Here is a 26,110-nt window from a genome sequence, read left to right on the forward strand (position 1 = left end):
ATTTCTGAGGTACCAGACACCATGCCGAAACACTCATATTAATATATGGTGTAGCCTCCATGGGCAGCAACGCAGGTGTCAACTCTGGCATCCAGTTGATTGTACAATTGGTGAACACAGCCTGGGATATGTTATGCCATGCCTGCTCGACCTGTTTATGTTGTTGTAACAGTTGTTGGTTGATGAGTCGTGCTGGTCACTAATCGTCCCATCATATTACACACATGCCCCGTTGGAGACAAGTCTGGAGATTGTACTGGCCAGAAAAGTTGTTGCATGTCTGCAGAGCATGTTGAGTTTCAAGGTCAGTGCGTGGGCAAGCATTATCCTGTTGGAACGACACATGACCTTCCTGTTGCAAGAGTGGCAAAAGCACGAGTCAAACAACATTTTGCACGTATTGAGTGCTGGTTAGCATACCCTCCAGAAACATCAAAGGTAAATTAAAGTTGTAACTTATTGCACCTCAGATCATAAAACCTGGACTGGGGCAAATGCATGTCTTGGGAAAATGCACTCTAAATGATGTAGTCATCAGGTCTACGTCATACGTGAAAATGAAAATGACTTGCATACAGGTAGGATCTGTTTTCATCTCTGAAGACCATAGTGCACCATTCCATCTTCCAAGTGATCATCTGACAGCACCAGTCGAGCTGTCCATGTCCATGCTATGGCATTAGTGGAAGACAGACTAGAGGTGTGCATGCCCACAATCCCACTGCCGAAAGCCGGTTTGCAACAGTTCATGTTGACACATCTGGGCTCAATGTGCTGTCATAGCTGTAAGCTCAGCCACTGCTGCTCTTACAATACTATGATCCTGGTGAGTGTCAGAGCTACAGGGACATCCAGAACCTCATCCATGGGTGGAGAATGTCACATGACTACTGATACCACCATCATTGCAAAACTAACATAGCACATCCAACTTGTGTGGCAATTCTCCGAAAGGACCATCCCAGCACTCAGAAGGCCACAATTTGAGCCGTTTCGGACTTGCTCAGTTGCTTCACATGTTTCCACAACATCGAGTCTTCTGATCATAAGCATTCCCTATTAAATGGTAGACACAAATGGTGTTCTGGTAACTATTCCATTATGCTATCTGTTGATGAACAACATCGAAACCATTATCAGTACATCTATTATCATCCAGGTGGTTTATGCCCTCATTGGATCAAAATTGACGTTGTATTACCAGATGTACTAATTTCTTCCCCGGCAATTTATATTAGAGATGTGGATAGCATTTAACAAAAAAAAGTTTTTATTTAAAACACCTTTATTCACTGACAGCATAAAAATGAAAGTGAAGCTAAACATGCAGGAAATAACAGTGGTTCACTGGTCCATTTTCACTGAAAGCCTAGGTTTCCTAAATATGATGTGCACCCACTCTTATTTACTGATCTTTTTACAAGATGGTGATTTTTACATCTGGCATTTCATGGGGAGCCAATATGTTTCCTAATTTATGGCAAATTTTGAACTTGATGTCCTGCAATATACGTTAATGACAACTCAATCACTCAAAAATGGCATAAAAGGCTGTAACCTAGATCATAATTAAATAAACAGCAATACAGTCAAATGGTGGTGTGTAAATTTAAAAACTGTTGTGTGACTGTTGCTTAGTAACATCAAAAACTGTCATACAACTGATTTGAAGTGTTTGCAAGTGCAATAAAGGTGTAAACAACAAATATCATTGGAAAATAGCAACTAGTCTTCAAATGGTACATAGGATTTTACTGGGACTTTTTATTTCTTCCCTGATAGGCATAGAAAATTCCTAGCCATGATTACGAAGAAGAAACAAAATCTCTAAATGTTAATAAATTATGAGACCGATTTACTGGCCAACACTTATCTTCAGGCGATATCTAAGTGTTAAAACATTATCGAAAATCCAGAATGGAATGTAGCAATATAGTTACTACTCACCATTTAATGGACATGCGAAATCACGGATAGGCACAAGAAGAGACTGTCAGAAAATGAGCTTTCAGCCAACAATGCCTTCATCGGACACACACACACACACACACACACACACACACACACACACACACACGACCACAGTCTCTGGCTGCTGAGGCCACACTGTGTGCAGCAGCGCATGATGGGAGACACAACTGGGTGGTGGGAGTAAGAATGCGGCTGGGTTGGGGAGGGGTAGGGATAGCAGGTTAGGGGTGGGGGGTGGTAAAGCATTGCTTGTGGGAGCATAAAGGGACAAGGCGGAGAGAGGGTATGACAAGGTAGGAGTGGGGGATGGAAAAGTGTTGCTTGTATGAGCAAACAGGGACAAGGCAGAGAGAGGGTAGGACAGCTAGGTGCAGTCAGGAGGTCAGACGGGGGACAGGGGAGGGTTAGCAGAAAAATAAAGAGAGAGGTAAAAAGACTGTAGGTGCTTTGCTGGAATGGGGGACTGTGTGGTGCTGGAATGGGAACAGAGAAGGGGCTAGAGAGTAAGGACAAAGACTAACAAAGGTTGAGGCCAGGAAGGTTACAGGAATGTAGGATATATTGCAGGGAGAGTTCCCACACCTACTCAGTTCAGAAAAGTTGGTTTGGTGGGAAGGATCCAGATGGCACAGGCTGTGAATCGGTCACTGAAGTGAAGAATGTTGGGTTGAATGGCATACTCAGCAACGGGGTTGGTCCAGCTATTTCTTGGTCACAGTTTGTCTGTGGCCATTCATGCAGACAGAAAGCTTGTTGTTTGTCACGCCCACATAGAATGCAGCACACTGGTTGCAGCTTAGCTTGTATATCACATGATTGGTTCCACAGGCCTTTGATGGTATAGGTGATGCTTGTGACTGGACTGGAGTAGGTGGTGGTGGGAGGGATGTATTATACAGGTCTTGCATCTACATCTTTTACAGGGATATGAGCCATGAGGCATGGTTTTGGGAGCCGGAGTTGTGTAGGGATGGACAAGAACATTGTGTAGGTTCGTTGGGCAGCAGAATCCCACCGTGGGAGGGGTGGGAGGTATAGTGGGTAGGACATTCCTCATTTCAGAGCACGATGAGAGCTAGTCCAAACCCTGATGAAGAATATTATTCAGTTGCTCCAGTTCTGGATGTTGCAGTGTCATGAGAGGAATGCTCCTCTGTGGCTGGCCGGTGCGACTTTGGGAAGTGGTGGGTGACTGGAGAGATAAGGCACGGGAGATCTGGTTTCTTACAAGGTTGGGAAAGTAATTACGGTCTTTGAAGGCCTCAGCGAGACCCTCATGTATTTTGTGAGAGACCCCTTGTCATTACAGATGTAATGGCCATGGGTGACCACGCTGTATGAAAGGTACCGTACTTACTCGAATCTAAGCCGCACTCGAATCTAAGCCGCACCTGAAAAATGAGACTCGAAATCAAGGGAAAAAAATTTCCCCGAATCTAAGCCGCACCTGAAATTTGAGACTCAAAATTCAAGAGTGAAAAACGTTTTAGACCGCACCTCCAAACTGAAACAAAGTTGGTCCATTGTAATATGAGACACAATTTAGGTCGAATGAATGACGATACAGCTACTACAGTAGTTTGGTGACTGTGGTAAGCTTAGCAGTTACGCTTTACCAGGTAGTCATTGCTATGCGTCAGACACTCGGACCTGGTTTGAATTGATTGCTTATTTTTCTTTGATCTGATAAGTGTCATTCTCTTTGTTATAGGTATTTCCATCACTGTAAGCACAAAATGCATTATTGTCCTGTGCCATGCATTGTTTGTTGCATTCTGATAATGAGTGTTCAACATTGGTCTTTGACTGAGTCTGATTGGTAGGATTGGTGGTGAAAAAGTGTTTCCACTGTAGAGACAGAGAAAAGGAGAGAAGATCTTTAACAAGTCCTGCATGATTGAATTTGGGAGTGGGGCAAAAGGAGAGGCCTCTCTCTCCTTTTCCTCTTACCCTCCCCACCCTACAACTAACCTCCCCGACTGTACCTAGCTGCCTTTCTCTCTCTCTCTCTCTCTCTCTCTCTCTCTCTCTCTCTCTCTCTCTCTCTCTCATCCCTGTATGCTCCCACAAGCAGCATTTTACTGTCCTCCACCCCTACCCTGCGATCCCTCCCCTGCCCTGCCGCAGTCTCATCCTTACCCACCACCCAGCTGCATCTCCCATCATACGCTGTTGCTCGCAGTGTAAACTCACAGCAGCCAGAGACTGTGGTCATATATAATGGGTGTGTGTGGGTGCGTGTTCTGTTTCCAATGAGGGCCTTGTTGATCAAAAGTTCATTTCTTGACAGTCTTTCTGTTGTGCCTATTGGCAACTTAGAATCTCAACTATATGGTGAGTAGCAACTATCCTTTTCATGATATTGTTAGTAAATTATGAGACAGATTTACTGCCTAATATCTACCTTTAGACAGTGAAATATGTAGTACTGCTAATAGATAGATACACATAAACTTAAAAATTCCTAATTAATAGTTCCTTCCTTGGGGAGGAAAAAGGGATAGGTTGGGGAAGGTTAAAATGAAGGCCAGGTCACTGAACTCCCAGGGTTATAGAGGGTGATGGTCGACATGTTACTGAATTTGTGAAATCTGTTGCGTTCTGCAAGAGATTATGGCAGTCGCAAACAAACACAGTAGTCTGGAGCTAGCATTGCTTGCAGTGCTGTAATTGCTACCAATAAACTAACTGGAAAAATATTAGTCATCCCCTTACCAGAGCACACTGACCACTTTGAAGCACTTTAGAACCAATTATATTAACTTAATTATGTTGTTAAATTAACTTAATTATGTCATGTATTGGAAAATTTGACTCATTCCACATCATTACGAAATATCGTATTCATGATCCATGGAACTAGTATTAATCTAATCTAATCTACTAGCTGGCCATGAGATCCTCCACCTCCAACATACGTCATGGTAGCAAAGTGTTACGTATGTGCCGATCAGTTTTATGGAATCAGTACAGTAAGATGGGTCAATGTGGAGGTACAACACGATGGCAGAAGGAGCTATTGTGAGTAGATGTGCCAATGACCACACCATAATGAAGCTGTCTAATTTGCTGGTGTAGCAATGCCAACTGTCCAATCTGGTTACAAGGAATACTGTGCCATTAACTTCCATGGAACATGATGTAAAAACAGTGGTCTTAAGAAGTTCCTAAGTGACAGCACTGAAGATGAGGGCTATGCCTTGCCAATCATAATTGGTTTCAAACACAAAAAAAACTGCTGCTGTCAATCAATGTAGATCATTCTCATTCTGAGTGTACACTGCATATGGAAGTCCACGCAATGGGCATCTGGAGTTGGGTACCTTGCAAAATCCCATTTCTCATAGCAGCACATAAAGCTTCCTGTCTTCACTGAGCCAAACAAACAAAGAAACTGGGCTGTAGCTGTCTGGAGGTGTGTAGTGTGGTCTGATGAGTCACAATTGTGCCTCTTTTCAAATGATGCAATGTGATGACTGCACCAGTATCCCAAAGAGGGATTTTAACAGTAGTGTACAAGGAAGGTATAGTTCAAGCCATAGGCGATTCTGTAATATTTTGAGGAGTTTTCATATCATAAATTGAGTCCCACTATTTCACACTCCCATGAGCATGAACCATGGTATTTATTTCAACATTCTAGGTGATCCAAAGTTGCCCTTTATTCTATATCTTCACGAAGAGTAGGCTGCAGACACTCTCATCTTCCAAGTTGACAACAGTCTTATTCATTGACCTGCAATGTGTGTTCCTGGTTTTATGGACTCTCGGGCAACATGTAGTGCCCTGAATGGCCTGCTAAATCATCTAATCTTAATCCCACTCAAAATGTCTGGCACTATTTTGAAGAGTGGGTGAAACATAGCAATCAACATCCACACAATTTGGTGGCTAAATGGGATCCAAATCATGTACGAGTGGCTTCAGCTGTATATGGCATGCCCGAGGATACTTGCAGACTTTCTTCTTCATCAAATTGCAAAGGGGGAGGGGGAAACATTTTTGTACAGTGTGCTTATGATGTTCACAGGATTGGGGCAAGTCAGCTTTAGAGCTTTGAGGTAAGCATTAGAAAACAACACATATGAAGGTTTTTATAACAAGAACATATGACATATGATCTCACAAAATATCACGAGCAGTCATTATCATTGAACAAGTTTACAAAAATAGTACATTTTTCATCAAAGTAAACCAGATAAAAGATGACAACCAAAAGAGGGATGACTCCACTACCCACAGGATACACAGAAATAGAAAATTCAACACAATACTGTAGCATAATATTGAATCATTTAACAGAGTCATAGGTACTCTAGCTTCCAAAATAGCAGCAACAGAATCAGCACATGTACGGACATCTCAGGAAGCAGCAAAACAGCAGAAACATATACTTCTCAGGGTTCAATCTCTTACATCAAGTGTTGAAGTGGAACTACTTGAAACTGAATTAGTACTGAATGCCCTCCCATCTAAGGATAATATTAGTGTGGCCTGAAGTTTACATGTTTGTGGATTCAGGGCACTAAGAACTAGAAGTAAAGGTTCAACACACCTATAAACACTATCAGCTATCATCATAACTACAGCTACTCCAGGAAACTGCATAAAAGATTATAGTGTTAAAATGTTCCCACTGCAATTACAACAGACATCAAGTATGAATGATAGCAAAACATCCAACAAATCCAGAGATTTGCCACATTTAGTCAAGAGTGTAACAGATAACCCTAGCAAAAATGTGCTGTACATACTCAGAGAAATTAAATAAATCCTTTGGAAGAAAGGTAACATTGTTTCTATGAAAACCTGTTGAGTAAATTTAGAAAACTGATATTCAAGAAAGCCTGAACAATAATTCTACTGCCACCATATCTCTCACATAAAGAAGATAAGAATAAGATAAAAATCATCAGGGCACATTTGAAGACACATGGATAGTAATTAGTTCCTTGCTTCATAAGTGAATGAAATGTAACTGTCAGTCTCCGATATTGGTACAAAGAACTCATGACCAAGCACTACACAGTAGGTTGCAGATTGTAAATACGAGGTCTGTTCAAAAAATTCCAGAACTTTGTCCACAAAACTTTTCTGCGTTTACCTTTTACTTTTAGTGCATGGCCTCCTCCACAGTTGAGACACTGTTCCCAATGCAGTTTCTACTTCCGGAAGTCTTGGTATGCCTCTTGCTGGATCGCACGAAGTGCCGTCTGCGAATTTTCTTTTATCTTGTTTTATTGCTACAAATCTTCGTCCTCTCAATGGGGTTTTCAACTTTGGAAATAAAAAGAAAGACCCAAGGGGCAGGTCTGGAGAGAACACGGGATGAGGCAGGACAATGATTTTGTTTTTTGTGCAATAGTCATACACTAACAGGGATGATTGCGCAAGTGTGTAATTGTGATACAAGAACCATGAATTGTCTCACCACATTTCAGGCTGTTTCCTTCTCGCTGACGTCATAACCTGTCCCGACAGTGCATCGATTACCAGTTTGTTCCTGTGGCACGAATTCAGGACGGACTAATCCTTCAAAGTCAAAGAAAACTATCAGCATGGCTTTGGTATTTGACCTGACCTGATAAGCTTTTTTTGGTCTTGGAGAACATTTCCCAACCCATTGTGAAGACTGAACCTTGGTCACGACATCATAACTGTAGGCCCATGTGTCATCACCAGTTATGATTCTCTTAAGGAACATTTCGTTCTCATCTGCATGATCCAAAAGCTCTTCACAGATTGTGAGGCAAAGGTCTTTCTGGTCTCGGCTCATGAACCATGGGATGAATTTGGCGGCAACACAATGCGTTCCAAGATGCTGTGTCAAGATTTCACGAAATGGTCTAACTGAAATATTACACTCTTCTGCAATCTCTCAGTCAGTCAGTCTTCTATTAGTATGCACAATTTAATTGATATTTCTGACATGAGCATCGTCGGTAAACATTGAAAGGCGTCCTGAACGAGGGTCATTTTTAACTTCCATTCGGACATTTTTAAACCATGTGAACCATTTGTAACACCAATTATGGCTTAAGCACTCACCACCATAGGATTCCTGCTTCATTTTACGTGTCTCTGTAAAGATTTTCTTGAGTTTCACAAAAAAGTTAAAGCTGACTTGTTGCTCCTCTAACTCAGCCATCTTGAAATTCACAGACTATACAACACAACATTCTACTTGTAGGGAAGCAGCCTACTCACGCTGTATAAAATTCACATCAGTCTTTCCATTGTGCGCCAGCTTAGTCCACTGTAACTAGCTCTGACGTCATAAATGTTGCACAATACTTTAAAAATCAAGTAAATAACCTGAAACGTTTCTAGCATGTCAGGAGTATCTAGCATGTCAGGAGTATCATGTCAGGAGTATCAGTTCAATAACTTTAACCATTTTCGAAATTTGGACTTTTTCTGTAAAAATCATTGGCGCAACACAGAAAAGAGCTAGTAACTTAAAAATTTATATTTGGATTCCTTTTGCATAATAATTTAGTAGAAACAGTATTCTGGATCTCACAAATTAAAATTTTAGTTGAAATTCATGATTTTCTGGTTTTTGTCTTAGAAATTAAGGAAGCAAGATAGATTAAGTAGGCGAATAAATAAGGCTAGGATGTTTAAATTTAAGTAGAAGGGAGATCCACTATAATCATAAAGATGTGAGAAGTTTCAACAGAATAACTATAAAACTATAGCGATAGCATTTCTCCAAAGAGCAAGTTCAGAGCTCGTCTACTGCGTATAGTGTAATTAAATTAATTCTCTCGCCCAAAATATTTAACTTAGCCACGTCAGACTTTTATTATGATTACTTACCTGTGTGCTGAATGCACATTTAAATTGAGAGCTTCATCGGCCGTCAGCAAAGAAAGCGGTGATTTATTCAATAACTTAAAGTGGTGCATTACTAGCCCAGCGGCTAGTCGGGAGAGCAATTTTGATCAGGCGTTCCCTTAGCCGTCCGCACCACGGCTTTATATATAAGAACGCTGCGCGAGAAAAAGGCCCCAGTTCTCTCCAGATGCTGAATAGCACACCACCTGTGCCGGGAGTCGTGTCGCGTCTGTATCATTGATATAAACAGCCTCGGATGCCGTAATAAGTTACTCGGGATACGCGTAACCATGAAATTGTTTTCGAGTGAAGTGTTCAATTCTGGGATGACTTTAATGATCTATCTTCAGTTTGCGTATGTCGTATTTTCACGTGCTGTCGCGGGACAGACATTCTACCATTATTTAGCGTGGCGTTTGATGAACATTATCATCAAATTATGGCGAGCATTCACTTAAACATTTAATTTGAACAATTATAGTTGTATCAGCGCATTAGACTCTGAACTGCTCTGTTAGTTGGATTGTGTGGGTTCTTTTGGTCTGTGACTTTCAGAATATAGGGAACATTTTTAGAGAATCGTTTTTGATTATGAATCCCAGACAATCTCCTAATTCCTCAGAGATATAAGCTGTAGCTATAAGTGTATTTTTCAGATGAAGTGGGCACTAGGAATTCTAATTACAGGCTTCACGTTTTGCTAATCACTTTCTGGTTGCCAATATTGTAGTTAGAGAGCCAGTGTTGAGAACGGCATAAGACTGCATAAATAATAGGAACATTTTTATAATAATTAATTCCACCTGCCGCCCCACATATGGTTAATCGGCCGGGAAATGCATCTTTTCTACATTACATTCTACATATATTATAACAACAAATAATTCCACCCACCGCCCCACATATGGTGCATCGGCCGGGAAAGAAACTGAGTAAAAGTGAAAGCGATTTTTAAATATTCGGATTCAGGAGTGAAATGCGACATGCAACTGAGTAATAGAACAGTGATAGTGTTACGTGTGCATGTGGACGACACAATTGGATTAACAACGCATCTGGATTGATGGAGCTGACACTGAGTCTAGCGGCGCTGCCGGCATCGCGAGAAGCCAGTTTCGCCTCACCGCAGCAACCGGAGCCGAGCTTGCAGTTGCAGGCCACACAGCAGCCGTCGAAGTGCCGTCTGCAGTTCAACGCGCTGCGCCGCATCAGTAATCCTGGTATGCCGCGCTGGCAACGCCATACGCCATGCAGAAGGAACTAAGTTAAGTGAAAAGCTGTTAAAAATTTTACTAACCTGCACTAAAAAACTGTCGGCAATGGAACCGCCAGAAGAAACTGAGGTTAAACTTAAATCAGAACCTATGTCTGTTGAGGGAACTGTAAATCCAGACAACAGTTCAAGTGTAAATATGCATGAAAATAGTAATGTTAAAGTGAAATATGAAGTATTGTCTCCTGACAGTAGTGTGAAAAGGGGCAATGATTCAATAATAGAGACCCCTGTAGTAAAGCAGAAAGCAGAAATTGTTAATTTATTGGATGATAGTTTATCTGATGAGTTAAAAACGAAACAGTCATCAGAGGTGGTAGAGTTTAAGCAGGAGAAGTTAGATATGACTGATCAATCAGAAGTTTCATTTAGTTTTGATGATTCTGGTGTTGGAGCTAGTTTTTCGTCACCTGAGTATGATAAAAAGCCAGCTAGTGAGCAACCCAAAGATACTGGGGCTATGGATTTAAATGTAATATTACAAGCAATAGCTGCCAGTAATGCTAGGATGACAGCTGAATTAAAGTCTGAAATAACTGAGGTCAAAAGCAGTAATGCAAAAATGTCAGCCAGTAATGTTAGAATGACAGCTGAGTTAAAATCTGATATAATTGAAATAAATAACAGGATTGTGGCCAGTCAAACCAATTTTAATAAATGGTTTGAGGCAATGGACAATAAATTAGAATCCAATAAAGCTGAATTAGAAACTTCCTTCAAGACTGGCTGCAATAAGTTGAAAGAGGATCTGGACAGTTTAAATTATAAAACTGATTACAACCATGAGGATATTAAGAAAAAGGTTGCTCAACAGTTATCTGAGATGTATAAAACAGTAAAATCCGAAGTTGCTGAGGTTCGCAAAGACTTACAAATGGAAGATGCGAAGCTGGAGCACAAGTTAATAGAAAAGATTGAGGCGGAATCTGAACTGTGCTCAGATAGGTTTAAAGATGTCAATATAAAAGTAAACATATGTCAAGCAGAAGTAGATGCAATCAAAACTGATACTACCCATATTGTGCAAAGAGTAGATAATGTTGAAATGAGAGTAGAAAATATTAGTACTAACATTGCTAACATTGAAAGTAAAGTAGCTTCAGTAACTTCTGGTAATGGTAGTATGCAACAAGTTGTAGCTGCAAACGCCGCTTTTATCGGGTGTCGGCAGTTCTTGCGGTTCGATCCAGATAAAAATATCCACCCGCTAGATTTCTGGAACGATTTTGAAGATGCGATTCCACCAACTTGGTCTGAACGAGAGAAAATCTTATTTATTAGAAGCCATTAAGCAGGTGACACCATGCGTTGGTCAGCTGATGTTATGTTGAAGTGTAAAACATTAGCGGAATTTAAAAAAAGCTTTCATTAATGAGTATTGGTCTAGTAATAAGCAAAATGAACTGTTGAGAGAATTTTGGAGTGGAAAACGCTTCAATGTAGGCAAGGAATCTATTAAAGAGTTTGCCAGGTCACGGATCTCACGTTTGTCACATTTGGCCAAAAAGCTAAAACCTGAAATGATAATACTAGGTCTTGAAGCCAAACTGCCATGGTATTGGCAAACTAGAATTATATCTGCCCCTAGAGACAATCTGGATCGTTTCATTGAATATTTGGAATGTGTAGAGCATGTGGCTGCCAATGAGGAGCAAGCACGTAATAACAGAAATGCTAATAACACTAGTAGTAATTTTAAGAACGAGCAGAATGGCAATGTCTGGATCGTTTCATTGAATATTTGGAACGTGTAGAGCATGTGGCTGCCAATGAGGAGCAAGCACGTAATAACAGAAATGCTAATAACACTAGTAGTAATTTTAAGAACGAGCAGAATGGCAATGTAAACATCAGAACAGTAGGTGTTCGCCATCCTAAGAGAAGTAGGAATTGGAGAAATAATTATCAGAACCAACAATGGCATCCAAATGATAGTAATTTTGTTCCGAACAAAATTATGCAGGTAAGCAACAGTGTGGAAAGCAATGCTGTGCCAGTTAACTATAATGGAAATAAAGGAAACAGTAGTAGGTCGAGGCAGCAAAACTAGTTCCCGTCTATGAGGACACTGGTGCTCACCAGGCGGTTATTTTTCCTAAGCCAGTAATTACAGTAATTGGTAAGACAGATCAGAATACTCAGACTGAACATGTGGATGAGGGGTCGGTAGCATCTAAGCATACGGTAGAAATATTAGATCACTCACAGTATTTGATAGATACCATGTTAGAGACGCTTTCTAAGTGGGAAGAGAAAGAGAAGGCGCAGCAATGTAACGGTAGGGAATACTGAATTGTCAGGTGGAGGAGCAGAAGAAATTCATGCTTATATTTACGATGAGGATGGTGTGCTCTTATCTAAAGTGCCTGTGCAGGATGTTGATTCTGTACTAATAGATTTAGGACAGGAGGTAAGTGAGAATGTAGAAGATAGCCTGTTGGGGGTCAATGAACCCAGTAGCTGTGACCAGTTGTCACTTGAGAAGGAACCCGACGACAATAGTGAAAGTGGTTTAGCTGTAACTAATGTTATGCCCGGTCTGGAGGTGAAGAGTCGCTCAGACTACAGTAATTTGGGTCATGTTCAGTAAACTAAATGTAAAGAAGTCGTGCGGTGTTTCGATTTGAAATTAATAGACCGACTGGAAAAGGCAGCTGAAAATGTAATTCAGGAAACCCCTACACACTTTGACCTAAATGTAATGAAGACAGATGTCGATCACTTTAGTTGGAGACAAATCAAAAAGGAACTATTGGATGAGTTTGAGGAACCATCTGTACAAACTAGAATAAGCCACCCTATAATAATAGTAAATATGTTGGGTATTAATGTACGTTGTCTCTTAGACAGTGGAAGTGAGGTGAATGCGATATCTCAGTCCTCCTTTGATGCATTACCTGGTAAAGACAAACTTACAGTAATGAGGGTATCAGGACTAAGAATAATTGGTGCTACTGGCAAGGTGTCAAAAACGGTAAAGCAAGAAGCTTTGCTGCCCTTTAACATTAATGGGAATTTAATTGACCATCCATGCTTAATTGTAAACAATCTCAGTATTGAGGTTTTAATTGGCATAGATTTCTTGTCGAAATATCAGAGTGTTGTTGACTTTGAAAGAAGCCAGTTAAAAATGCTCTTGCCGATAACCAGAGTAATTATGGTACCTTTTATTGATAAACATGTAGTAACTTATGATGAAACTTGGCAGCTGCCTATACGAGTTCTGAAAAATAGGAGATATTGGGACAAAGATGTTAATCTTAGTAAATACCAAGGACTTTTCAGGATCATAGGAAAACCACATGCCAATGCATATAGGCTAGAGTACCCTAAGAGTAAAAAGATATTAGGTCTCAGGAACGTGATCGACCTAAAGAAATTCATAGGTAGTGAATGAATTCTGTAGGGAGAAGGTTGTTCTGTAACCTCTACACAGTGTGGCAGCTGTGCAGTCCCAGCTGTGTGAGATCTTCTTTCCTTTTCAGGTCTCACTCATTCTTCATCTTTCCTATCCACCAAAATTTCGACTCTTACTCTCAAATACTAAAATCTTCTGGTATGACTATCAAGCCAGCATTAAGCTAATGAATTCTGTAGGGAGTAGGTTGTTCTGTAATCTCTACACAGCGTGGCAGCTGTGCAGTCCCAGCTGTGTGAGATCTTCTTTCCTTTTCAGGTCTCACTCACTCTTCATGTTTTCTATCCACCTAAAATTTCGACTCCTTCTCTGCAATACAAAAATTTTCTGTCATGGCTATCAAACCATGAGTTCTGTAACCATTCTATCCACCGATTAAAAAAAAAAAAACCTAATGTGACAAACCTAACAGTGACATAAACAACAGAGAAGTATGATGTAATTAAGATACAAATGTATTTGAGTAACAAGTATGTATAGAACCCTGGTAATATTATAAGTACAAAGTGTTGTTTTATTGGAAATGGTCCACTAACAATATTTAAATTTAAAAAGATATACAAATTCGTGTACAAGCAGGATCTGAAGTGGCAATGTGAAACCTAGTGTATGCTGTAGAGCTAACTAATTAATAGTAAAAGAGATTGCTTAGTGTTATGAAAAATATGCAGATAAGTTGTAAGAATGAACTCACCTTGTGTAGCACGGAATGGCAGTGTAATAGAATTGAACAGTGTTTGTGGTTGAGACGTGAAGGACATGTCCCTGAAGTATTTATAAGTTTGGAACTGGCCATTATTTTGGTGTTGGGTGTGTGGTGACACAACTACAGGTATTGAGGTTATGAGTTGGAGGCAGGAATGCGACCATAGGTACCCTTATGTTAGATGAGACAGAGTAGCTCATGGTGTCCTATAGGTTTAAGGAATTTAGCATTACGCTCGTCCATAATTACTTAATGCACTTTAGTGGTAGGTCGAGAGAGACCACCAGCGGTTTCAGCGTCCGATCGACTGGAAATGGATTGCCACGTGAGCAAACTGATCACCTACAATACACTATAGATATGAAATAAATGTGCTATCCTATGCTTTAAATGTTAACAGAGTGAGTGTTAAATAAGTACATACACTAGCAACATAATTGAGTAACATAATGGCCGACTGGAAACATTATTTATAGCTCAGCATAAATACACTTTGATGAAGTAAGTACATAATTGCAGATGTGGAACTGACACAGCAGCAGAGGACCAATAAATGGATTTAGTAGTCAACTAAACGTAGTGTGTTTTGAACACTCAGAACTGTACTATTACCACAAGTTACTCACATGTACAAAGAAGCTGAGAAGACAACTACTAATCAAATATATTCATACTATCTCTAAGAATAAGGTAATCGAAGATGAGTCAGCTAAGTAAATAAAATACAAATGTATCAGGAATGTACCGAGCATTGGTTCAGTGTTCCGGCCCAGAAATAATAAACTGAAATTAAATAGGATTTATGATAGTTTGCCTTGAGCATAAATTTTCTCTAGTACGTGACTAACGACGTTTTGAGCCATTTGTTTACCGATTTTATGACAGTTAAGTAACCGCGAGAGTAAAATTGAAAAAGTTCTCTTAACTTTGTTCCAGTAACATATTAAAAGATAAAATGTATATATCCCCATTTCATTGTGACCCACCCTCAGATATTAAGTGAACAGAGTCTGAGGCACTCTTTTTGTTTGTTCTACAGGACAAACCAGATAATGGCAGCCTTGTAGCTGCGTGAAAGCGTGGAGTTACTTGGACACCACTCACAGTGACTGCATAAATAATAGGAACATTTTTATAACAATTAATTCCACCCGCCGCCCTACATATGGTTAATCGGCCGGGAAATGCATCTTTTCTACATTACATTCTACATATATTATAACAACAAATAATTCCACCCGCCGCCCCACATACTCAATACAGCAAAGTACAATAACTAATAGGCATACAACAATGAAACTTTGGGCAGTTATACATTAAACATAGGCATGTGAAGGAATAGCGACCGCATTTTGCTCCAACACACTATTGGCACTAAATTATGAATGTTCCAGAATTTTTTGAATGGACCTCACAAGTAGCTGTAATTAAGTTCACTTCACTTGATATATTATATTTGTATTAATGACCTTGCAGACCGTAGTAATCTCAAACTTGTTGCAAAGGATGCAGTTATCTATAATGAAGTACTGTGTGAAAGAAGCTGCACAAATATTGAGTCACATCTTGATAAGATTTCAAAGTGGTGCAAAGCCTGGCAAATTGCTTTAAATGTTCAGAAACGTAAAATTGTGCAATTCCCAAAATGTAAAAAAACGTAATATCCCATGACAATAATATCAATGAGTCACTGTTGTATTTGGCCAACTTGTACAAATATTTGGATGTAACACTTTGAAGGGAAATTAAATGGAATTATCACATAGGCTCAGTTGGGGGTATATCAGGTGATAGGCATCAGTTTGCTGGTAGAGTACTGGGCAAGTGCAAATTGCTTACAAATCACTTGTGTGACTCATTCTAGAATATCACTCAATTATAAGGGGTCCTTACTAAATAGGACTAACAGGTGATATTGAACATACACAGAGAAGGGCAGCATGAATGGTCACAGGTTTTTTTGATCTGTGGGGGAACGTTAGAGAGATGCTGAAGAAACTGAACTGGCAGACTCTCGAAGATACAAATAAATTATCGAGAGAAAGCCTACTAACCAAGTTTCAAGAACTGGCTTTAAATTATTGACTCTATGAATACACTACAACCCCCTACACATTGCTTACATAGGGATCATGAGGACAATATTAGAATAATTACAGCATGCACAGAGGGCTTTCAATCATTCATGAACAGAACAAGAAGAAACCCTAATGACTGGTAAACTGGGACGTATCCCCTGCTATGCACTTAACAGAAGTTTACACGGTATAGATGTAGATGTAGACATAGCTGTAGATTTTATCCTGTGTGTAATAGGAACAAATTCAGATTTTCCTTCTCTCTGTCCATATGTGAGTGAGTGTGTGTGTGTGTGTGTGTGTGTGTGTGTGTGTGTGTGTGTGTGTGAGAGAGAGAGAGAGAGAGAGAGAGAGAGAGAGAGATATCTTGCCTCCTTGACTCTCTTGATATAGTTATTGTACCCTTCTTTTCTTTTCCTGGCCTGATGATGTGTCACTACAAGGTTAGCACGTTAATCTGATTTGTCAATGTTAGTGGTAGAGGTTCATCTAATGTCCCTCCTGTTCTCTCAACCCCCCCCCCCCTTCTCCCTCCCTCCCTGTGAGAACTGTTTTGAAATCTTTTCATATTGTGTAACTGGCGGGATGTGGGTACCTGTCTGGTATTAACCTAGTTGGGTGTGGGAAACCACATCCAGGTTGTTTGGCACACAAAATGTTGTAATTAATCCAGTGGGCAGACTCTATCCTGGGCCAGTATGCCTCCCTGAATCCAAAAAGGAACCCAAAAAATGGCATGTTTACGCTTTTGGCTACCAGGGCAAATCTGCACATTTTAAAAAATACTTTCTGCAATATATAAAGGTAGACTTACATTACCTTGAGTGACACACTATAGCTGAAAATATTGCAGAACAACTACAAATCACTGTGGTAGTGGGTGATCTAATCTAGAAAATGGGATTAATTTTGAAACTTTGAAAAAACTGAATGCTTTTGTAACAGAAATGTTATGTGAAGTTTCGCATAATATCAATCTGAAATGTCATAGTTGCAATGTACTATTCAGTAAAGACTGGAGTCTGGTGCCAAGAGCCAACTAGAATGCCCCCCCCCCCCCCTTCCCACAATTTTTCAACATAATGTGGTTGACTTCAACATCTGTTTAATAACCTGTGCCATCTGCACCCTACTCCTTAACACCAGCATTCACAACCTGAACAGAAAGAAACTCTCCCTGCAACATATCCTCCATCCCTATAACCCCACTGCCCCCTGTCTTCAATCTCCATCAGTCCATATCCTGAAAGTGACCTCACTTGCTCTCCTGCTCCAAATAAATTTCATCCCCCCACCCCCCCCCCCCACCTCAAGATCGACCTCATATTCTCCCTTCCACTTTCTTTCACCACTGCTCCTTTACCTTTCCTCATCTGTTACTCCATTTCCCTTACATTGGCTACTTCATCTTCCACTGTGGTCTACATTTTTCGCAATGTTTCTCCTAGAAGTCCATCTACTTATCCCATGCATACACCTAACATGTCTCACTCTAGCACAATCGTTTTTAATACTCCAAATGTCTAGTTCCTTCATCTCTCAATCTCATCACCTTACCATTTTCTGACCACCCAACCCAACCAAGGTTGCTTCTCCGTCCAATCAAACTGCAACATCAAACATCAGTGTGTGTGTGTGTGTGTGGGGGGGGGGGGGGGGGGGGGGGGGGGTCAGGCGTGTACGCAGGGATGGGTGCATGTTGTAGTCAAGAACTTCAGAGGGAGCACTAGGAAACATTATTGGACTGTAACAGGGGAAAGGAATGCAATAGAAAATGAATGAGTAGCATTGAGAGATGAGATAGGGAAGAACGCACAAAATCACACAAATAAAAAGACAAGTCATAGGACAAATCCCTGGATAACACAGAGGATATTGAATATAAATGATGAAAGGAAAAAAATATAAAAAAATGCAGCAACTGAATGAGGGGAAGGGAATAAAGCTGTCTAAAAAATGAGACTGACAGAAGCTACGAAATGGCTAAGCAGGAAAGATTAGAGGAAAAATGCAAGGCGGTAGAAGCATGTAGGGGAATGATGTATGTCAACTATATGAAAATTAAAGAGACATGTGGAGAAAACAAAAGCAACTACATGAATATCAAGAACTCAGGTGGCAAGCCAGTACTAAGGAAGGATGGTAAAACTGTAAGGTGGAAGATTCAAATAGAGGTCCATATAAGAGACAAAATTGAAGACAATATTATACAAAGAGAAAGGGGAGTGGGCGAAGGAGAAATAGAAGACATGAGACTGCAAGAAGAATTTAACATGACACCTGACAGAACCAAGATGAAACAAGCCCCCCAGAGTAGATGACATTCCCTCTGAATTATTGAGCTTATTGGGAGAGCCAGCTGTGACAAAATTATTCCACCTGGTATGCAAGATACGCGAGACAGGAAAAATTTCAGGTGGAATGTAACAATTCCAACTAAAAAGAAGGCATGGTCACAAAATATTGACATGAATTATACACAGAAGAATGGAAAAAATGGTGGAAGCTGCCCTCAGGGGAGATCAGTTTAGGTTCTGAAGAAATGTAGCAAAACACAAGGCAATACAGAACCTGAGACTTATCCTAGAAGATAGGTTAAAGAATAGCAACCCTACTTTCATAGCATTTGTAGATTTAGACAAAGCTTTTCACAATGGCAACCGGCCTACAAACTTTGATGTTTTGAAGTTAAAAATGATAAAATACAGGGAATGAAAGGTTATTTCCAACTTGTACAGAAACCAGACTGCAGTTATAAGAGTTGAAGGATATGAAAGGGAAGTCTAAATTGAGAGGGGAGTGAGACGTGGTTGTAGCCTATTACCCAATGTTTTTCAATCCATACACTGAGCAAGTTGTGAAGGAATCGAGAAGAAATTTGGGTGGAGATTTGAAGTTTTCGAAAAAGAAATAAAAAATTTGAGATTTTCTGACGACATTTTAATTCTGTCAGAGGATGCAAAAGATTTGGAAAAACATTTGAACAGAATGGAGAGAGTCTTGAAAAGAGATTACAAGATAAACATGAACAAAAGTACAACATGGTAATGGAATGCAGTCACACTAATTCAGGTAGTGCTAGGGGAATTAGACTGAAGTAGTAGATCAGTTTTGCTATTTGATCAGCAAATATCTGATGATGACTGAAGTAGGGAGGATATAAAATGCAGCACACACACACACACACACACACACACACACACACACAGTCTCAAGCAACTGAAACCACACTGCGATCAGCAGTGGTGGGCACTCCGAGCAGCATCAGAATGGCCAAATTATGGCCATCCATGCAGACAGACAGCTTAGCTTGTACAACACATGACTGGTTTCACAGGTAGCCCTGCCTTCGATGGGATAGGTGATGTTAGTGACTGGACTGGAGTAGGTGGCGGTGGGAGGATGTATGGGACAAGTATTGCATCTAGGTCTATTACAGCAATATGAGTCATGGGGTAAGGGACTGGGAGCAGGGGTTGTGTAAGGATGGATGAGTATATTGTGTAGGTTCCGTGGATGGCAGAATACCACTGTGGGAGGGGTGGGAAGGATAGTGGGCAAGACATTTCTCATTTCAGGGCATGATGAGAGGTAATCAAAACCCTGGCGGATAATGTAATTCAGTTGACCAAGCCCTGGGTGGTACTGAATTCGAGGGGAATGCTCCTCTGTGGCCGGATGGTGGGACTTTGGGAGTTGGTGGGACTCTGGAAAGATAAGACAAGGGAGATTTGTTTTTGTACAAGGTTGGGAGAATAATTAAGGTCAGTGAAGGCTTCAGTGAGACCCACGGTATATTTCAAAAGGGACTGCTCATCACTACAGAGGCGATGGCCTTGGGTGACCAGGCTGTATGGAAGGGAATTCTTAATATGGAATGGGTGGCAGCTGTCGAAGTGGAGGTATTGCTGGTTGTTGGTACGTCTGATATGGATGGAGGTACTGACGTTGCCGTCTTTGAGGTGGAGGTCAACATCTTGGAAGGTGGCTTGTTTGGTTGAGTAGGGCGAAGTGAAGCAACTGAGGAGAAGTTGTTGAAGTTCTGGAGGAATGTGGATAGGATGTCCTCACCTTCGATCCAGATAGCAAAGATGTCGTCAGTGAATCTGAGCCACGTGAGGGATTTAGGATTCTGAATGCTGAAGATTATATCAACAAACTGAGTAACAAGTGAGGGAGTACGGAACCAAATTCAGAAAAAAAAATTGCTAAAGAAGGGATTGATTGATAGAACACATTGTAAAGCCCCAAGGAATTGTCAGTTTGGTAAAGGAAGGAAGAAGTGTGTGTGTGGAGTGGGGGGAGGGGGGGGGGCATGGCGGGGCATACAAATTGCAGAGGGAGGAGAGAGGAGGGAGAGGGAGGGAGGGAGGAAAACTTGAATATAGTAAGCAGGTTCAAATGGATGTTGGTTGTGGTAGTTATGCAGAGATGATGAGGTTTGCACAGGATAGCACTGCAGCAAACCAGTCTTTGGATATGGAAGCAAAACAACAACACAGTATCCAAAAGCTAAGACATTTAACTCTCAAATTATGTCGGTGTGAAATTTATTAAATCCGTGAGGCAAGAAAGAGGCTGCATGAGATGATGAGATGACAATTAAGACTGACAGAGAGAGAGATACAACTAACCTTAATTGCCTTAAACAAACAATGAAGAGAAAAAAAGCATCCTTATTTTTAATAATATATATGTTATAATTACATGTCTACAGCTTTTTCATATTTGTTGAATTCTTCTGGTACCCTCTTTTTCAGCTCCTGTAGTATTCTAACTCTCCAAGGTTTTGAGAGTTCAAGATCAGCTGTTGATAAGTTTTCCACAAACCTAGAAAAGTAGCAACCACATTACATCAGAAAGCTTTTAAACAGTAACATGACATTCATTTAGTAATAGATAATAAATACAACTTTTAAATATTCTGTCTAGTCTGAAAATACAGGGTGTCCATCAATTATCTTTACAACATAGGACTTAACAAATGGTTTCAACATCTGATATGATAACTCATAAAATTTTGTTTATTTTCCAGGTGATGCAATTTTGACACAAAAATGGACTTAAAACCTGATAAAATGTGGACCTATAGGAGAAAGCTCAGAGTGTAGCCTAGTTTATACAGACAGTCACTGATACCCCAGTGCAATTGAACTTTAAAACATGGTATGGGAGGTCAACACTGTCCTGACCAACTATTCATGGTTGGCATACACCATTTATGGAAACTGGTAGCATTCTCCATAACAAGGGGTGGGTCACCCATCTGTTTTAGATGCCAACGTGGACACGGTATAGCAGGTGTATGGAAGGAGTCTGACAAAATCATTGCATACATAGGCCAGAGAGTTGGAAATGGGGCGATCAACAGAGCACAACATCTTACATAAGAGACTATGGCTACATCCCTACAGGGTACAGCTGCTTCAGGCACTAAAGCCTATGGACAAAGATCAGTGCGAGCAGTTTGCACTGGATATGCTAGGCAAGACGTGAGCGAACAATAAGTTTTTGGAAAGATTTATTTCTCTGATGAGGCAACATTTCATGTATCTGGTAAACTGAATCATCATAATTTCATATATGTTTCTCACAGCATCCTCATGTTACACATGAAATGGAAACAGTCCCAAGGTCAATGTTTGGTGTGGACTGGTGCACAACTGTAACATTGGTCCATTATTTTTCATTAAATCTGCCATCAACAGTAACGTTTACCTGACATGTTATGAGAGTTTGCTTAGTCACAGTTGAAACACCTGCTACCTGATGTCTTATTCCAGCAGGATCCCCCCCCCAGTCCCTAAGTGTCCAAAAGTTTCTGGGTAGGTAGATTGACAAGATGGTCACAATGGCCACCATGATCCCCTGACCTCACACCACCAGACTTTTTCCTGTGGGGTTTTGTGAAGGATCTGGTGTACTGAACCAAGATTATGCCTTCACAGACAGGCACTACCCCCAGACCTAGTCCGCAAATAGATCTCCCATGCCATTTGCCCCCCATAACCCTCAATTCTCCCACCACCCCCAAAACCCAGTCACAAAGGAGTGTCCCCTTCATCACCCAGTACCACCCCAGACTGGAAGCACCCCAGACTGGAAGAACTGAACCACATCCTTCACCAGGGCTTTAATTACCTATTATCTTGCCTTGAAATGAGGGAATCCTACCAAAGATACTTCCCACCTCACCTAAAGTGGTGTTCTGTTGCCCACCCAACCTCCATAAAATCCTACTCCATTCCTATGCCATTCGCCATCCCAAACCCTTGCCATAAGGATCATATCCCTGCGGAAGACCCAAGTGCAAAAAACTGCCCAATCCACCCACCCATCACTTCCTAATCCAGTCCTACCACAGGTTCATCCTACCCCATCACGGGCCACGCCACTTGTGAAAGCAGCCATGTCATTTACCAGCTCTGCGGCAATCATTGCACAGCTTTTTATACCAGTATGACTACCAACCAGTTGCTCACCAAGATGAACAGCCACTGCCAAACTATGGCCAAGACCACTCTGTGGCACAACACGCAGCTGAACATAGCACACTTGATTTCAATGGCTGCTTCACTATCTGAGTCATCTGGATCCTTCCATCCATCGCCAGCTTTTCTGAACTGCACACATGGGAGTTACACTTACAACACTTTCTCCACTCCCGTAATTATCCCATCCTCAATCTACAGTAACATACTGTACCCACGTCCACCCCCTCTGTCCTATCATCTCCTCCCCATTCTCACCTCCCACTCTTTTTATTTTCAGCCCTCTGCCAATGCATCTGCCTGTCTATCCCCACTCTTCCCCTTTTTTTTGTTTCTTTTTTCCTCACCTCCCTGCTCCACAATATCCTGATGCAGTGCTTGTTGGCCTCCACCAGACAGCATTCGTCTCTCTCCCCACCCGTATGCTACCATCCCTCCCCCTTCCCTTCCACCTCCAGATTGCTGCTTGCATCCCACATGATGTTGCATTCCATGCCAAAACGCTGGAGATGGTGATTGTGTCTGCATGAGGGGAGCTTGCTTGCTTGTTTGCACGTGTGTGTGTGTGTGTGTGTGTGTGTGTGTGTGTGTGTGTGTGTGTCCATTGTTTGAACCAACATTAGATACTTACAAGACTTGATGGCATACTTTCGCAATACATTTGAACATGTCACTGTGGAGATCTTAAATCATATGTGGAGAGAAATGGAATTCTGACTAGGAATTATCCATGCCACTAAGGGTGCACACAGTGATGTATGTGGATGAGGAAACAAAACTTTTTTTTGTTATCATATCACATGCTGAAAACATTTGTCAATATCTAGAATAGTTTTAAAGATATTAAAGTTGTAAGTTGTAAAGATAATTTATGGACAGCCTCTATATTGAAGCACAGTCCTAATAGCTGGTAACAGTAAATCACAACTTAAAACTTCCTGGCAGATTAAAACTGTGTTCCAGACTGAGACTCAAACTCAGGACCTTTGCCTTTTGCGGGCAAGTGCTCTTCTGGGCTACCCAAGCACAGCTCACAACCCATCCTCACAGCTTTACTTCCACCAGTACTTCATCTCCTACCTTCCAAACTTCACAGAAGCTCTCCTGTGAAACTTGCAGAACTAGCACTCCTGGAAGAAAGGATACAGTGGAGACATGGCTTTCCCACAGCCTGGAGGCTGTTTCCAGAATGAAATTTTCACTTTGCAGCAGAGTGTGCACTGATATGAAACTTCCTGGCAGATTAAAACTGCGTGCCAGACTGAGACTCAACTCAGGACCTTTGCCTTTCGCGGGCACACACTTTTAATCTGCCAAGAAGTTTCATATCAGCACACAAGCCACTACAGAGTGAAAATTTCACTCAGGAAATCACTACTTTGTTATGAAAAGCATACTTTGCTATTCACTGCACAGAGAAGTTGTTTAGCCACAGACAGGCACAATAAAACCGTTGCTAAAACAGTGGGCTTTCAGTCAAAGGCCTTCTTCTAATGTAGAAAACACATGCACATTCATGCAAGTACAACTCACACACACACATCACTGCCTCGTTGGACACAGACAGTGGTCATGTGTGTTGGGTTGTGCTTTTGTGAATGTATGTGTGTATTGTACATTAGAAGAAGGTCTTTTGGCTGAAATCTCCCTTTAATGCAGTCTTTTTGTTGTGCCTGTCTGCGACTCAACATCTCCTCTATATGGCAAGTAACATAATATTGCTATTCCATCCTGGATTTTCCATCATTTAAGTCACTACTTTGGTAGCTTTAGATCATATTCACAAAGATATTGACCTAAAAAATATTTTTAAAAATTCAGTAATATATTCAATCAGAGTTTAAATACATATGTGCAGTGACTCCACACAAATTAATATGATGGAAACAAATGAGTTAAAATAAGTAGATTACACAGTAAAGTACTCAAATTCTTGAACACAGGGTGTATACGTGGGCAAGGAAAAAAAATTCCCGGATTTCCCGGTTATAAATACACTTTCTCCCAGGTGAAAACATACTTTTTCCCTGTTAACTGACAGTATATTTTCTCTCGGAACTGTATAACTTATAAGCATAGAAAAGAAATGTGTTGTGAAAATACCTTTGATGTGCAGCAACACGGACGCTGCATATTTTTGTATTACGAAAGTATAAATTCGAATTCCACTAAACACCGAATGTTACTTTCCGAAGCATTGAAATTGAGATTGCAATGTGATTTGGTAAGCCAGTCATAGGTCATGTCACGTGATCTTGCCAGCCGATCACAGAGGGTATTCAGAACTTAGGACACGTGATGTAGTCAACCAATAGCAACATCACTGTTAAGTAGCGCGAACACACAAACAGAAAAAGTTAACGGTTTAAATTAATATACATAGTGTTGCCACACGAAACGCAAAGCTTCCACATATAATATTGGTCTATAAGATTAATATGCTACAAGAGAAGCTAAGCTTTCACATACAATGTTGGTCTTTTTGCGCGTATTGCAATTTAAAGATATATCACACAAAGGTGCCAGTACAATTTTTAATAAAGACATAAATGTCTGATCTTCTGGGCTCGAAATTCATCTAAATGGCTCGTCATCAAAGAGTTCTTACGATTCATTCACAAATCAACTCAGAATGTGTTCAAAAACCGGCGGGGATGCGTTTTTAAGTCGTATGAATAATTGATCAACTAACGTGCACTGGATGCTAGTCGCTTTGTGAAACAAGGGTTTTTCCCCTCAAGAATATGAATCTGCCCCCCCCCCCCCCCCCTTCTAGATTTGGGCCTGCTGTGCATGCATGATCTGGCAGCTTGGGCGCTCCAGTAAAATTTTTCCATTTGGCATTTAGCTGCTTGCGACTGCTTACACAGCCAACAGCCACATTTCTGTAGCCAGAAGTGGGAGAAGTTACTACTCAACTGCACATGCACATGATTCCGCTTGTAACTGCTAAAACGAATCTAATGTAAACAATTGTGACGTCTCGCTAATCAGAAGCAATTTGCTGTTATGAAGCACTGCACAGTCTTCCTAAGGCCTTTGACACATTTTGCTGTTGGCAGACGCTTGTATGAGCTCTGTTTTGTTGCTGTATATGGGGCATTTCCCTTGCAATTTAAGTTTTATTTTCATTTTTTCTCTTGTTCATGTTTTATTGCTGCAATATCGGGACACGGTAATATCCTTTGTTAGAGTATCGGTTCTTAACAATCAAAATTACGAAAATTTAACTGAAAACAAAAACAACGAAAAATTCCCGGAATTCTAAAAAATTCCCAGGTTTTTCCCGGTTTTCTGCTGGATGAAAAAATTCCCGGGTTTTTCCCGGATCTC

At 40.8% G+C, this 26,110-nt stretch overlaps 1 protein-coding gene across 1 annotated transcript in view; it reads right to left on the reverse strand.

The window, feature by feature from the left end:
* LOC126089526 (tectonin beta-propeller repeat-containing protein) overlaps positions 1-26,110 on the reverse strand; it is a 235,915-nt gene that overhangs the window by 91,810 nt on the left and 117,995 nt on the right. The window contains exon 10 of the mRNA XM_049906916.1: positions 20,994-21,116. Within this exon, the coding sequence (XP_049762873.1) occupies positions 20,994-21,116 (123 nt within the window). The remainder of the gene's footprint in view (positions 1-20,993; positions 21,117-26,110) is intronic.

The sequence above is a fragment of the Schistocerca cancellata genome, chromosome 1, assembly GCF_023864275.1.
Source record: "Schistocerca cancellata isolate TAMUIC-IGC-003103 chromosome 1, iqSchCanc2.1, whole genome shotgun sequence".
Classification (NCBI taxonomy): domain Eukaryota; kingdom Metazoa; phylum Arthropoda; class Insecta; order Orthoptera; family Acrididae; genus Schistocerca; species Schistocerca cancellata.